The sequence below is a fragment of the Hyaena hyaena genome, unplaced genomic scaffold (genome assembly GCF_003009895.1).
Source record: "Hyaena hyaena isolate Hyena2069 unplaced genomic scaffold, ASM300989v1 scaffold_319, whole genome shotgun sequence".
Lineage (NCBI taxonomy): Eukaryota > Metazoa > Chordata > Mammalia > Carnivora > Hyaenidae > Hyaena > Hyaena hyaena.
Genome location: NW_024080951.1, coordinates 926,100 through 940,850, shown reverse-complemented (window position 1 = coordinate 940,850; position 14,751 = coordinate 926,100). Strand labels below are relative to the sequence as shown.

The window sequence follows — 14,751 nt, the reverse complement described above, 5'->3', positions numbered from 1 at the left end:
ACATTTAATCCCGTGCCTCAGCTCTGTTTTCTTCCATGAGCCTCTGTTTTACAGTGTTTTTTCCTGTATCAGTATTCTTGAGGTAGGCTATATCAAGTTGGCTTGCTTATGTAAAGTATGACATTTTTGCCCAGTACTCAGAGCTCTCAGAGCTCCTAGCCCAAAGCTCTATAGTTTCTAACAAAGATTCTGGTGTTAGGATAGTCTAAGATTAAATTTTCTGGAGGAGCATAAATAAAAGTTTGCAAATACCTTGAATTCTGTGTGACTGCTTGATTGAGTAGCTGGGTAATCAAGAAGAGAAAGAAGTTCAGCACTAGAAGGAACATTTATGTCTCTGGTAAAGAACAGAACATTTTATAGAAATGAAATAAGGATGGAGGTGTGATTTTAAAACTTGATAGAGTTCTTGGTCTTCCTATTGAGTACTTTTTTCCTAATAGGAACGGTTGATCCTTGAACAGTCCAGGTTTGAACTATGTGGGTCCACTTATATGTGGACTTTTTTCAATAAATACAGTACAGGACCATAAATATATCTTCTTTTCATTGTTACTAATAACATTTTCTTTTCTCTAGCTTTGTTTATGGTAAGAATATGCTATATAATGCATATACAAAAATAACGTGTTAATTGCCTATGTCATTGGTAAGGCTTCCTGGCAATAGTAGGGTATTACTAGTGGTTAAGTTTCCAGGAGTCAAAAGTTACGTATATGGATTTTTGATGGCAAAGTGGGGGTGGGGAGGGTCGATGCTCCCAAGTCAACATTCTTCAAGGATTAACTGTATTCTTTAATTCATAGGTTTTCTATGAAGCTAAATAATTCTGAAAGCAAAACCAAGTTGTAGAATTTAGACTTTTAATCAGTAAGCATTGTGACAGAGCAGCTTTCATGAGCTAATTCATGCGATCTGGGTCAGAAGTGATCCTTCGCATTCGTTTGTGGGTCCTGAAAAGTTCATTTTCCAGTGGCTCCCAATTTTAGGGATGCTCATCTTCATTTCTGATGGGCCTTCAGCTGACGTCTAACCATTAGCTTTGCTTTTCCCTTTCCTCTCTCTACCATGATGTTTTAACACCTACGCAAATCCTCAAGCCAACCAAGTTCTTCCCAGGTGGAGAGACCTGAACTGCCGTCTTTTGTAGGTAGAATAATTCTCCTTTAATTAGTCAAGCCTTACCGTTCTACTCTGTTTGAAAGAAGGGTCGTTCACCTCTGCGCTCTGTTGCCTTATGTGACTGAACACTTTGTGTCAGGTGATTGTGAGGGACAGCGGTGAGGAGGGAGAAATGTTATAGTCGGGGTCGAAAAATTGGTGATGCCTTTTGGGGACCATGAGACCACAGGCAGAGCCTGTGCAAGGCTTTGGTTGTAGTCTGAGTCAGTGCTGCGCTAGAGAGCTCTTAGCTCCCACTGCCCCCATCGCCAGGGCTGCTGCCCCAGGAGCACTGGGGTGGCCGGGGGTGGGGTGGGGAGCTGAGCCGGAGAAGAGGAAGCCCCGCTCCTTGCTTACACCCGCGTGCTCTGTGCCCCAGGAGCTGCGGTCCCGCGAGGAGGAGCTGACGCGGGCCGCCCTGCAGCAGAAGTCCCAGGAGGCGCTGCTGAAGCGGCGGGAGCAGCAGCTGGCGGAACGGGAGATCGACGTGCTCGAGCGGGAGCTCAACATTCTGATATTCCAGTTAAACCAGGAGAAGCCCAATGTCAAGAAGAGGAAGGGAAAGTTCAGGAGGAGTCGGTTAAAGCTCAAAGATGGACATCGCATCAGCCTACCCTCAGGTATGATTTCGTCTTGGTGTTTTGCAATCGGCTTCTTTGGGAAGAGGTAGCAGGATGAGGTTTTAAGGCATTGCACAAATAAGTATCTTCGCTGGCTTGCTTCAGTTCATGGTCATTCCCGTGCAACACAGCATCAGGCTCGCATCGCGTGCATTGTGCGCTGAATAGTTAGCTCTCGGGAGGCTCTCGTGTTAATGGATTAATCGGTTTACTCCTTTCGAAATAACGCAGACTTCCTTTTCAGCTGATGGCCCTATGGCCCTGAACCACCTTGCACCGCCCGGTGAAAATCGTGAGCAACAAAACTATTGCTGTTTTGTCATTAAGTTGCTTCCACAAGGACCCCTATCACGCGTCTGGTAACTGGGTGCATTTGGGACATTGACGATGCTGTCTACACCTTCCACAAAATAGAGCAACTGCTTCCATTATACGCCTACTAGTTGTTTGGTTTTTTTTTTAAATTTCTAGGAGAGAGAGAGAGAGAGAGAGGGACAGCGTGAGCAGGGGAGGGTCAGAGAGAGAGGGAGTCACAGACTCTGAAACAGGCTCCAGGCTCTGAGCTGGCTGTCAGCACAGAGCCCGACGCGGGGCTCGAACCCACGAACCGCGAGATCATGACCTAAGCGAAAGTCGGACGCTTAACCGACTAAGCCACCCAGGCGCCCCACGCCTGCTAGTTTTCACCTGAGATATAAATATTTCTAGAAGCTTCCTAGATTTACTGGTTCATTTTTAGACCTCCTGGATTTTAAAACACGGTGACATTTTTAAACATTAACGGTGATATTTTTAAACATTGTAGCGTGTTAAAAGAAACTAAACAGAATAGAAAATAGCAAACATATATCAACTTATGAAATTAAATTATTTAATGTTACATATTACACCTGATTTAAGGAAAAAACAAATAGCCCATCTGCCCCCATATTTAATGTTTTTTTAATTTATTTTTGAGAGAGAGAGACCGAGTGAGAGTCGGGGAGGGACAGAGAGAGAGAGAAGGAGACACAGAATCTGAAGGAGGCTCCAGCTCTGAGCTGTCAGCACAGAGCCCGACACGGGGCTCCAACTCACAAACTGTGAGATCATGATCTGAGCTGAAGTCAGAAGCTCAACCAGCTGAGCAACCCAGGGGCCCCAACAGCAGTTTTATTTTATATAAAGTATGTATAAATTGTCTTGTAAAATTACTTATTGCGAAGTACTGGAAGCCTCCTAGCATAATGTGACTTTTCAGATTATTGCCAATGCCCTCAGTTGATTGCTGATATGTGGCCATCATGAGTACACAGTATACATTATTGGTTATTTGGTTCGATGAAGTGGGACCAGGCTGTGTGTGGGTCCTTCCTCTCTTTACCTTTGGCCTCTCTGGAGGGAAAAAAGATCCTTTTTCAGGTTCTCTTCAGATGTTTGCTTTTCAGCTGAAGCGTAACTTGGGGAGGGGCCACGGACTGTGTGCTGTCTTGTGGGTCACACACAATTTAAAATAGACTGTTTTATGTATGATGAGTCTTCTGCTTTCAAGTGTAGACGATAGAAAAATTCAGAGAGGTACCTGGTGTGGGCTTTCTCCAGGTCATAGCTCTATCAGCCTTCTTATCTGTGTTATCCTAGTTAATAGTCACTGATTCCCAGGGAGCCGAGGGAGGGACATGGCTAATGAGAAACTGATGGAGAATAAACTTGGGAGAAAAAAAATTAAATCATTCCAATGATTCTTTACTCTTCAGTGGTAGGCTGATTAAAGCAAATATCTCAGGATTCCTGAGGTCGCTTTCACTCCTGCTTTTCTTCTCAAATTGTGTTTTCCCAATATCTTGTCTTCATTCAAAGCAGACCAAATATATCTATTTTTGCTAGATTTATATTGTTCCTGAATTGCACTCTTTGGATTTTCTTTTCTGAGAATTTTAGTTACATGTTTATTTACCTTATGGCACTTAATAGAAGATTCCTATTGAAACACCCCAAAAATCTGCTATAGTCCTAATTCATTTTGAAAGAATGAAATCGTTTTTCATTTAGCATGGGGTTTACCTCTTCTGGCCACAAGGTGACGCTACATGGTTGGCACACTGTTACCATTGGGGAAACTGTTTCTCTTTAGAATCCCCCAACTCTTTACCATCCCCCTACCACACACACACAGTTTACTTGCACAATGTCCCAAAGAAGGGGGATACATATCCAAAGAGAAGAATGATAACTATAACAATACTTATTTATCTCCTTCAGGAATTTTGCTTACTATAGAAGAGAAAGCAATTATTTGCACTTCCAAGGAAGTTATCATCTTCTAGAAAATTCTTTGAGTTCTCAAATGTTAGTACTATTTAATGTACACTGTTAAGGAAGAAAAACATCTGCTAGACTGCAGATCCAGTGGCGGTGGCACTTTCTTTTCAGCGTGCCAATTTATTTGGACCCCTTTTGCAGGAGTTTTTCCTTCTGTGTAGCTTAACATTTTTCTCAGAAACATATTGGAGACTCCTACAAACCGGCCTTTAACATCTGTGCCTCTGCCTCTTTCAAAAACTTGTCATTAAATGTGAAAAATTCTCTCACCGTAATTTTGTCCTTCAGAGTCACTGAGGATAACTTTTAATCTTATGATTGTTTATAGCAAGGATGATTTACCGCCAGAAAACTCCAACGTAGTTCTTCCTGCTGGCCGTCCTTTATGGGCACGAACCAAACAAGGGTAGATGCTTACAACATGAGACAACATCATCTAAGAGTTTTTAAAGTGTATTTTATGAATTCTTGGAATTTGTTGGAGTTTTAGAGTGATCGTGGTAGATATGTTTCTATGGTGACCACTTGATATCATGTGCTCTGCGTTATGTTTATGTCAAACCAAAGCTGTATATTTAGAACATATAAGGAGTGCCTGGGTGGCTTAGTTGGTTAAGCGTCTGACTTTGGCTCAGGTCTTGATCTCTTTGTGTGTGTGTGAGAGAGGAATTATTAAGACTTTTTCAGGAGATCAGAAGCTCTCCAAATCTTAGGTATTGTTAAAATCCAGTCTGATGCATTTGCTACTCTGGCCTTGCAAATGTTCTCTGCTGGTCACCTGGTCATCACGTATTCCACTTGGTTTATCGTTTCCATGCTTGGCCTGCTTCTCTGTTCTACAAGAACACACCCACCTTCTGCTCTGGTATGACGTATCATGGGGTTAGTTGAACCTTTATAAAGCACTTCAGTCTAAAATAAACTCTTTCATACGTACGGGTAAGAATATCTCTCTTACCCTTCCTCCACCTCCCCCCCCCCCCCCCAACCAAGTCCAATCAGTCACCTGCTAAACTGTTCTCTCCCATCCGCTCTTTACTCAAACTGCACTCTGCCTGGTCAGATCTTGGTAGATGGAGGAAGCCTCCCACTTGGTACTCTGTTTCCACTTGTTTTGTCTTTGCCAAACCACCCCCCACCCAGCTGTGTATTTCTCAGCTATTAACTGTAAGTAAGCACCAGTTTGATTCTGTTGTAAAACCTTACACCATTTTCTCCTTCAACAAATACATGATCAAGTAGTAGGGGTTATGAAAAAATAAACATGATCTCTGCCCTTATGTTACGTATAAACTTGAACAGATAAAATATTGATTCGGCAGAGATTTACTAAGTACCTTTTATGGGTGAGGCGTTTCACCAGCCTGCACTGGGCTAGGACTGTGATCGAGTCTATACGGCCCCTGCCAGTATAGAGCTGACACTGTATTGGGAGGGGAGTGAACCTTAAGCTAATAATTAAATACTTCTTTATGTGCTAAAATTATTAACTGCTATGAAGGAAAAGTCATATGACAGTGATTAGTGGACAGATGTCACCCGCTCTACAGAGATCAAGGAAGTCATCCTAAATAAGTAACATCTAAATTGAGACTTGGGGGCACCAGCATGGATCAGGTGGTTGAGTGTCTGACTCTTGATTTCGACTCGGGTCACAATCCCAGGGTCATGAGGTCAAGCCCCTCACACGGAACCTGCTTAAGGTTCTCTCTCTCTCTCTCTCTCTCTCTCTCTCTCTCTCCCTCCCTCCCTCCCTCCCTCTCCCCCTCTCTTCCTCTGCCCCTCTTTTGCTCCAGGTGTGTGCTCTCTCTCTTAAACAATAAAAATAAAATAAAAAATAAAGGAGTCACAAAAATTTTAATTTTTTTTAATGTTCATTTTTGAGAGAAGGGGAGGAAGGGCAGAGAGAGAGGAAGACACAGAATCTGTTACAGGCTCCAGGCTCTGAGCTGTCAGCACAGAGCCTGATGCAGGGCTCGAACTCACGGGCCGCAAGATCATGACCTGAGCCAAAGTCAGACCCTTAAACTGACTGAACCACCCAGGTGCCCACCAGGCGCTCGATTTAAACATTTTAAATTGAGACTTGAAATAAGACTTGATCAAATTCAGAGGGAGAAGGAAGAAAGCACATGCAAAGAAGGCTTGGTTCCCCCCAGAAATTAAAAAAGACCCATGTGATTTGTCCCGGGCTCAGCAAACTGCACACCAGGGGACAAATCTAGGCTGCCACCGGTTCTGTGCAGCTCACAAGCTAAGAGTGCTTCTCGCACTTTTACATACTTGAATTAGAAGAACAATATTTCATTGCACATGAACATTATATGAATTTTAAATTGCCACTTCCATAAATAAAGTTGTATGGGAACACATTTATGTCTGTCGTATGATGGATTTCTCACTAAGTCAGCAGATTTGAGGCCATATGGCCCACAGTGCCTAAAATATTTCCTGTGTGGCACTTTATGGAAAAAGTTTGCCAGACCCTGGTTCAGACCAGGGAAAACAGGGCAAGATGAGACTAGAGGCACAAAGAACCCTGAATGTGTTACCATTCTCATTTCTGCAACCTAAGAATTGATGCAGGGCACCTGGGTGGTTCAGTCACTTAAGCACCGACCCCAGCTCGGGTCATGATCTCATGGCTAGTGAGTTTGAGCCCCGCATCAAGCTCTGTGCTGACAGCTCAGAGCCTGGAACCTGCTTCGGATTCTGTGTCTCCCTTCCTCTGCCCCTCCCCTGCTCATGCTCTGTCTCTGCCTCCCTCTCAAAAAAAAAATTAATGCAAAGTCTTTGAAGGGTTTTCAGCAGAGGAATGACATGGTCTGGTGTACATTTTTAAAATGCATCTGACTGCTGTGAGCTAGAAGAGAGAGGCCCAGGAGAGAGGTGCAGGAAGATCAAGAAAAGCTGTGGCAGGTTCAGCATGGAATGATGGATGTGGTGGAGACTGAGAGAACAAAAAGAATCACTAATATGTATCTATCAAGTATGAGCCCCGACCTAAGTATTTTCTGTACTTGGTTGTATTTAACTCTTCATAGCTATCCTACAAAGTAGGAATCATTATTTATTATCTAGTTTTGCATATGGAGATCCTGAGACCTCAGGAGGGCCGGTCCCCTCCTGAAAATTCACGTGGCTGGGAAGTGGTAAGCTGGGATTCCAACGTGGAGTTTGCTATTTGCAGAAGCCAGAATATACATTTCTCAACGATAGCTCTGACAGGAATCTATAACCCCAAATTTACAAGATATTTTACATTTAATTGGATATGGAGGGTGAGGGAGGAGACAGTATTAAAAATTTGCAGGCATCTGGTATGAACGATAGGCTGGGTGTCTGGGCTACCAAATTCCAGCTCCCCCCTCATTTCAAACACCGGGTGGTTCTTTAAAGTTCTTTAAAGCATAAAGTATACTTTTCAGAAAGGAAAATGCTATCTCTCTTGTAAATATGAAATGGACATATGTCAAAGATTTTTATTCAACTCATTAATAACTGGAGAACCAGTTACACTTGGTTTCCACAAGAATTTGAGGAGTTAAGTATTTCCCAGCAATTTAGTAAGGGAACATTAGGGTTAGATCACTAGGTTAAATACAAACGCGGTTAGTGCCCAGAATGGCAGTAACCATAACCTTTAGGGTCGTCTTTCATACCAGACAAAAATTGTATCTCCACCAGACAGAATTGGCAAGTTACCCTCTGCCCCTACTGAGTTGTAAAAATTAGCCCAGTCAATAGAAAGTCAAAGGTTAGGCTCAGCCGTGCACTCCGAAAGAACACCCAGTAATTTCTCTTGCCTGGGTCTAAGGTTTTGATAACTTTCTTACAGTTGACAGCGTTTTCCCAGACACCCTCTGCTTTCCTCCAGTAATATTACTCCTTTTTCTGTATATTCCCATATTATTGGCATACCTTCTTCGTGACAGCTGCCCATATTATGATTAGGTCAGATTAACTATGATTTGCAGGGTATGTTGACCACAAAATGCTTTTAACTGGGGCAGGGCTGGGGAGTATTCCCTGACCCTGTTAGGGTCCCTGGCTGGGTCTGAAAATCAAACTGTCAAGGACAGATTAACAGGGAGGGAAAAAAAGCGTAACAGTTATTTACCGTAAGTTTTATACAACAGGGGAGCCTCCGTAAGGAAATGAAGACCCCATAGAAACAGATCAGAGTATTTTTTTGCTAGGTCTGATGAAGAGTAGACAGTCGTGAAGAAATGTGATAGGTTAAGGGGAATATTTTGTCCTGAACCCTCCGTAACCTGCATTTTCTGTTTTAATCGCCATAGCAATCTGTGCATTATTGGTTGTTTCTAACAAGGAGACCGGTTCAGAGAGGTTCCTTCATTTGTCTGAGGTCCATAGTTTGTTAGTGACAGAACCAGGGCTCATTTAAGTCCAAGGTGTCTCCTCTTCCAATTTTGTTTATAACTATGTCTGGCTACACGAAGGTAACCCTCCTCCCTAGAAGATGGTGCAATTCTACAAGTACCCAGTGTCTCATTGTTCTGGGAGTATGTGTCTGACCGTACCTAACATATCATAGGCTCTGAGTCATTATTTATTGACTTGAACCTTGAATGGAAGAGAAGGAGGAAACCAAGAAGCAAAGCCAGAGATACTTCCATCTTACCCTTGGGCAATTTTTGCTTTTATTGCTTTGGGCTGACGAAAGTGGCCTGAATGGAACTTAAATCCTCAATTCTCACTTGTTTCCATGTCCGACAGATTTCCAGCATAAAATCACCGTGCAGGCCTCTCCCAACTTGGACAAACGGAGGAGTTTGAACAGCAATAGTTCCAGTCCGCCTAGTAGCCCTACGGTGATCCCTCGGCTCCGAGCAATACAGTGTAAGCCTCCTCCAGCCCAGGGGCTCATGTGGGGGGTTCTTCATTAATTGACTCAGATTCCAGCCAGCCAGAGGTGTAGTATATATAGCTCCTTGTAACTAACATGTGACATTCACAGGTGTCACAACCGTTCAGAAAACAAAATTTGGTCTGATATTTCTTAGTCTAAGTATTTTTTTATTGAGATGTAACTGACATGTAACATTATATTAGGTTCAGGTATACAACATGATTATTCAATATTTGTATATACAGTTGATCCTTAAACAACACAATGGTCAGGGCCACTGAACACCCACCCACCACGCAGTGCAGTTGGAAATCCACATACAACTTTTGACTCCCCAGAAACTTTGCTGATAGACTACTGTTGACTAGATGTCTTACTGATCACATAAAGAGTCAAGGAACACAAATTTTGCAGGTTACATGTATTATATCATATATGGTATTCTTAAGATAAAGTAAGCTAAATAGAATGAACAGGCAGAAGGGATAAGAAGCTTTTTTCAAAGAGTTAAAGGGTTGAGTATGGTTGGTTAGGTGAGAGAAGGATGCTGGTGTTATCCAGAGAAACTATGTAGTCTAATTACTCCTGAGAGAAAGAGATGAAAAGGTCGGGAGGTATAGAATTTACATCTACGGAAGGACTAAATTTGATTGTTTAAGCATGCCAGTGACCAGAGGTAATCAGGTCAGTGTTCTGGGGAAAAAAAGAAGAGAAAAAAAAAAGATAAAGTAAGCTAAAAAAAAAAGTTACTAAAAATCATACCTTTATGAGATTGTACTGTATTTACAAAAAAAAATCCGCAGGTGAGCAGACCCGCACAGTTCAAACTGATGTTGTTCAAGGGTCAAATGTTTTGTAGAATGATCACCGCAATAAGTCTAGCTAACTAACATTGGTCACCCACCATATAGGGTTACAAAATTTATTTTTATTTTTTATATTTTTGTATGATGAGACCTCTTAAGATTGACTCTCTTGGCAACTTTCAAATACACAATACACAGTTATTAACTGTAGTCCCCATGCTCTACGTGACACCCTTGGGATGTATTTATATTATACCTGGAAGTTTGTGTCTTGTGACCCCCTTTACCCATTCTGCCCATCCCCTGCCTCTGGCAACACCAATCTGTTCTTTGTATTTATGAGTCCTTTTTTTTTTTTTTTAATTTGATTCCACATATAAATAAGACATACAATATTTGTCTGTCTAACTTATCTCCCTTAGCACAGCGCCCTCAAGGCCCATCTGTGTTATTGCAAATGGCAAGATTTCTTTCTTTTCTCTGGCTGAATAATATCCCATGGTGTAGATATACCACATCTTCTTTATCCATTCATTTGTTAATGGACCCTTAGGTTGTTTTCACATCTTGGCTATTGTAAATAATGCTGCCGTGAACATAGGGGTTCATGAAAACATGGATATTTTCAAGTTAGTGTTTTTGTTTTCTTCAGCTAAATACCCCGAAGTGCAATTGCTGGATCATATGGTAGTTCTGTTTGTTTTTTTTTCCAATTTTATTGAGGAATAACTGACATCACTGTATAAGTTCAAGGCATTACAGTGTGATGGTTTGACTTACATATATTGTGAACTGATTACCTCAGTAGGGTTAGCTAGCATCCGTTGTCTCCAATAGATTCAATAAAAAGAAAAGAAAGACAAAAAGGAAAAGGTAAAAAATGTTTTTCCTTGTGATGAGAACTCTTAGGATTTACTCTGTAAATAGTTTTTCTTTACATCATATGGCAGTGGTAGCTATAGTCAGCATGCACATTACATCCTTAGTACTTATTTATCTTATCAATCAAAGTTTATGCCTTTTGATCACCTGCCTCTAACTCCCCCTTCCTCCACCCTCCACCTCTGGTTAAAAGACTGATCTCCTTTTCTATGATTTTTTTTTTTTTTTTTGGATTCCACATATAAGTGAGATCATGTAGTATTTCTAGGTCCATCCATGTTGTTGCAAATGGCAAGATCGCGCTCTTTTTTATGGCTGAGAAACATTCCATTGTATATAGACACCACCTCTTCTTTATCCATTCATCTCTCGATGGACACTTGGGTTGTTTCCATGCTTAGGCTGTTGTAAATAATGCTGCTGTGAATGTGGGGGTGCAGGTATCTTTTCAAGTTAGTGTTTTCATCTCCTTTGGATATATTCCTAGAAGTGGAATTGCTGGATCATAGGGTAGTTCTGTTTTTAATTTTTGAGGATCCTTTATACTGTTTTACACAGTATAGTGGCTGCACCAGTTTGCATTCCCAGCAGTGCAAAGGACTTCCTCTTTCTCCGCATCTTCGCCAACATCTGTTATTGCCTGTGTTGTTATTGTTAGCCATTCTAACAGGTGTGAGGTGGTATCTCATTGTGGTTTTGATTTGTATTTCCCTGATGATGAGTGATGTTGAGCATTTTTTCATGTGTCGCTTGGCCATCTGGATGTCTTCTTTGGAAAAGTGTCTATTCAAATCTTTTGCCTATTTCTTCATGGCATTATTTGGTTTTTTGGGTGTTGAGTTTGTTAAGTTCTTTATAGATTTTGGATACCAACCCTTCATCTGAGTGTCATTTGCAAATATCTTCTCCCATTCTGTTGGTTTCCTTTTAAAGTTTTGCCAAATGTTTCCTTTGCTGTGCAGAAGCTTTTTATCTTGATGAGGTCCCAACAGTTCATTTTTGCTTTTGTTTCCCTTGCCTCTGAAGACGTGTTAAATAAGAAGTTGCTACAGACAAGGTCAAAGAGATTTTTGCCTGCTTTGTCCTCAACAGTTTTAATGGCTTCCTGTCTTTCATCCACTTTGAGTTTATTTTTGTGTATGGTGTAAGAAAGTGATCCCGGTTCATTTTTCTGCATGTCACTGTCCAATTTTCCCAGCACCACTTGCTGAAGAGACTGTCTTTATTCCACTGGATATTCTTTCCTGCTTTGTCAAAGATTAGTTGGCCATACATTTGTGGGTTCATTTCTGGGTTTTCTATTCTGTTTCATTGATCTGAGTGTCTGTTTTTGTACAATAATCTCTAGGATTTTCTATATATAATTTTGTCTTATCTGCAAATAGAATTTTACTTCTTCCTTTCCAATTTTGATACTCTTTATTTCTTTTTCTTGCCTTATTGCTCTAGCTAGGACTCTACTACTATGTTAAATAGGAGTGGTGAGAGTAGGCACCCTTGTTCCTGATCTTAGAGGAAAAGCTTTAAACTTTTCATCATATAGTATGATGTTAAGGGTAGCTCATCATATGTGGTCTTTGTCGTGTTGAGATATATTCCTTCTTATTCCTAATTTGTTAAGACTTTTCAGTATGAATGGATATTGACTTTTGTCAAATGCTTTTTCTGTGTCCACTGAGATGACTATAAGATTCTTTTCTTTCATTGTGTTAATGTGATGTATCACATTGATTGATTTGCATATGTTGAAACAGCCTTGCATCCCAGGGATAAATCCCAGTTGATCATGGCGAATGATCCTTTTAATGTACTGCTGAATTTTATTTGCTAGTGTTTTATTCAGAATTTTTAAGTCTATATTCATCAGCTATATTGGCACATAGTTATCTAGTAATGTCCTTTTCTGGTCTCGACAACATTTGGTCTGAATTGACCAACCTAATACTTCAAAATATTATGTAGTATTTTGGTTTTAGAAAGTGTTCAGCCTGGTGGGAGAAAAAAAAGACATATAGCTAATTTGTCTGGCACCTTTGCACTTTTGCACACATAGGGCTTTCAGTTAGACCTTAAATCAAAGTTTAGTGGAATTAAATAAAACTATTGACTTTTTTCAAAAGTGAGTCCAGTAGTAGGCCATTGTACATTCTTGGCATGTTTTTCAATAACTGAGTATCATAATAGTAAATTTAGAGCACTTACTTTTCCAAAGAGTTGGTTGATCCAAGCTGAAAACGTCAGTAACCTGCCCTCATTCCTCCATGTCCTACTTAATCAATAAGCTTAACAAAAGCCAAGAAAGTTCTGCTAGCTAAATGTAGGATGACTAGTCTATGATGGGTTAGTAGAGGCAGAAATAGCATACCATAAACTCTGTCCGCATGGGCAGAGACCCTGTGACCCAGCACCTAGCACTACTGTAGTAGCACTTAACCTCCACTGAGCACTTACTGTGCCCAGCACCGTTCTGAGCTGTTTCTGTGTGTTAGCCCATTGAAGGCTCAAAACAACCTCATTAAGTAGACACCGTTGTGATTCCCCCACTGAGGCATAGGGAGTTTAGGAAACCTGACCTAACTCAATGGCTATGATGCTATGCCACTGAGTTCAGTCTCCAAGAGTGTGGACTCTTCACCCTACCCTTCCCAGCCTCCTAGGATGGTAAATGTTCAGTAAATGGTGACACAGAAGACACAACAGAGCCAATCAAGACAGAGAGGAGGAAGATGAGGGCACTTAAGCCTTAAGGTCGTTGCTAACACTGGCCCACAGGCTGGGGAATTGTGCAGCTGAGAGCGAGTCCCCTGTAGTAATCTGGGAACCCACAGTCCTCTCTACCTGCTGCTTCCATGGCCGGAAGGACCCCCCACCCAAGTTCCTCAGACTCTGCCGGGAGACCCTTCATGAGAAGAGTGAACAACTTGTTCAAGATTGTCACATACACATATACGAATACCTGTGTCCATAGAGATAGTAAATGTTTAAATGTGTAAAACATTGACACACACAAAACAAATCAAACATCACCCATAGTGCTGCCAATTGTAAAAAAATGATTATAAAGAATTTAAATTTTCCTCTTTCCATAAGCAGTCATCTCCCTCAAATGTAAACACTGCAGTAAGTTTGATACCTTACGGGCGTTCAGTCTGTTAAGAATCCGACTCTTGAGCTCAAGTCAGGTCTTCATCTCAGGGTTGTGAGTTCAAGCCCCATGTAGAGTTCCATGTCGCCCATGAAACCTACTTAAAAAAAAAATCACACATATATATGTATTTATATATTTATAAACCTATATATTTATATAGAGAGCATAAAATAAAAGTTCGATAACTATGTTTATTAATTTCTCTGTATAATATGTGTTTATATACACATGCATGCTTTTTAATAAAATGGGTTCTATATAATACATTATATATTAACTTTATCTGAACCTCATTTTTTTATAGAGAGAGAGCGTGAGTGGGGGAGAGGGGCAGAAGAGGAGAGAGAGAAAGAGAGAGAGAGAATCTTAAGCAGGCTTCATGCTCATCCCAGAGCCCAACATGGGGTTTGACCCCACGACCCTGGGATCATGACCTGAGCCAAAATCAAGAGTCAGAAGCTCAACCGTCTGAGCCACCCAGGCGCCCCTGAACCTCATTTTTTTATGGCCATTGAATATTCAACTCTGTAGATAGCTCACAATGCTTTCAATTTTGCTTTCAAACATCTTACAGAATTGCTTTTCTAAGTGTATAGTAACAGTAGCCTTTTCCCCAATGATTTCCAAATCAATTGCAAGTGCACTTCAAGGCTAGAGGGATAGCATAGAGGTCCATCAGCAAAATGTGGATATTGAATGTGACTACAGACCTCCCTGTGAGGCCGCGTAGAAAAGGAAAACAGGGCAACTGTTAAACAGTCTGAGATTTTGGGGCTTCTGGGTGGCTCAGGGTTAAGTGTCCAACTTTGGCTCAGGTCAGGATCTCATGGTTCATGAGCTCGAGCCCCACGTCAGGCTCTGTGCTGACAGCTCAGAGCCTGGAGCCTGCTTCAGGTTCTGTGTCTCCCTCTCTCTCTATCCCTCCCCTGCTCATGCTCTCTCTCTCTCTCTCTCTCTCTC

At 41.4% G+C, this 14,751-nt stretch overlaps 1 protein-coding gene across 2 annotated transcripts in view; it reads left to right on the top strand.

The window, feature by feature from the left end:
* Window positions 1-14,751, top strand: part of MAP3K21 (mitogen-activated protein kinase kinase kinase 21) — a 52,251-nt gene that overhangs the window by 31,187 nt on the left and 6,313 nt on the right. For both annotated transcript variants that reach the window (XM_039248844.1, XM_039248843.1), the window contains exons 5-6: window positions 1,541-1,781; window positions 8,823-8,945. In XM_039248844.1, coding sequence (XP_039104775.1) covers window positions 1,541-1,781; window positions 8,823-8,945 — 364 coding nt within the window. The remainder of the gene's footprint in view (window positions 1-1,540; window positions 1,782-8,822; window positions 8,946-14,751) is intronic.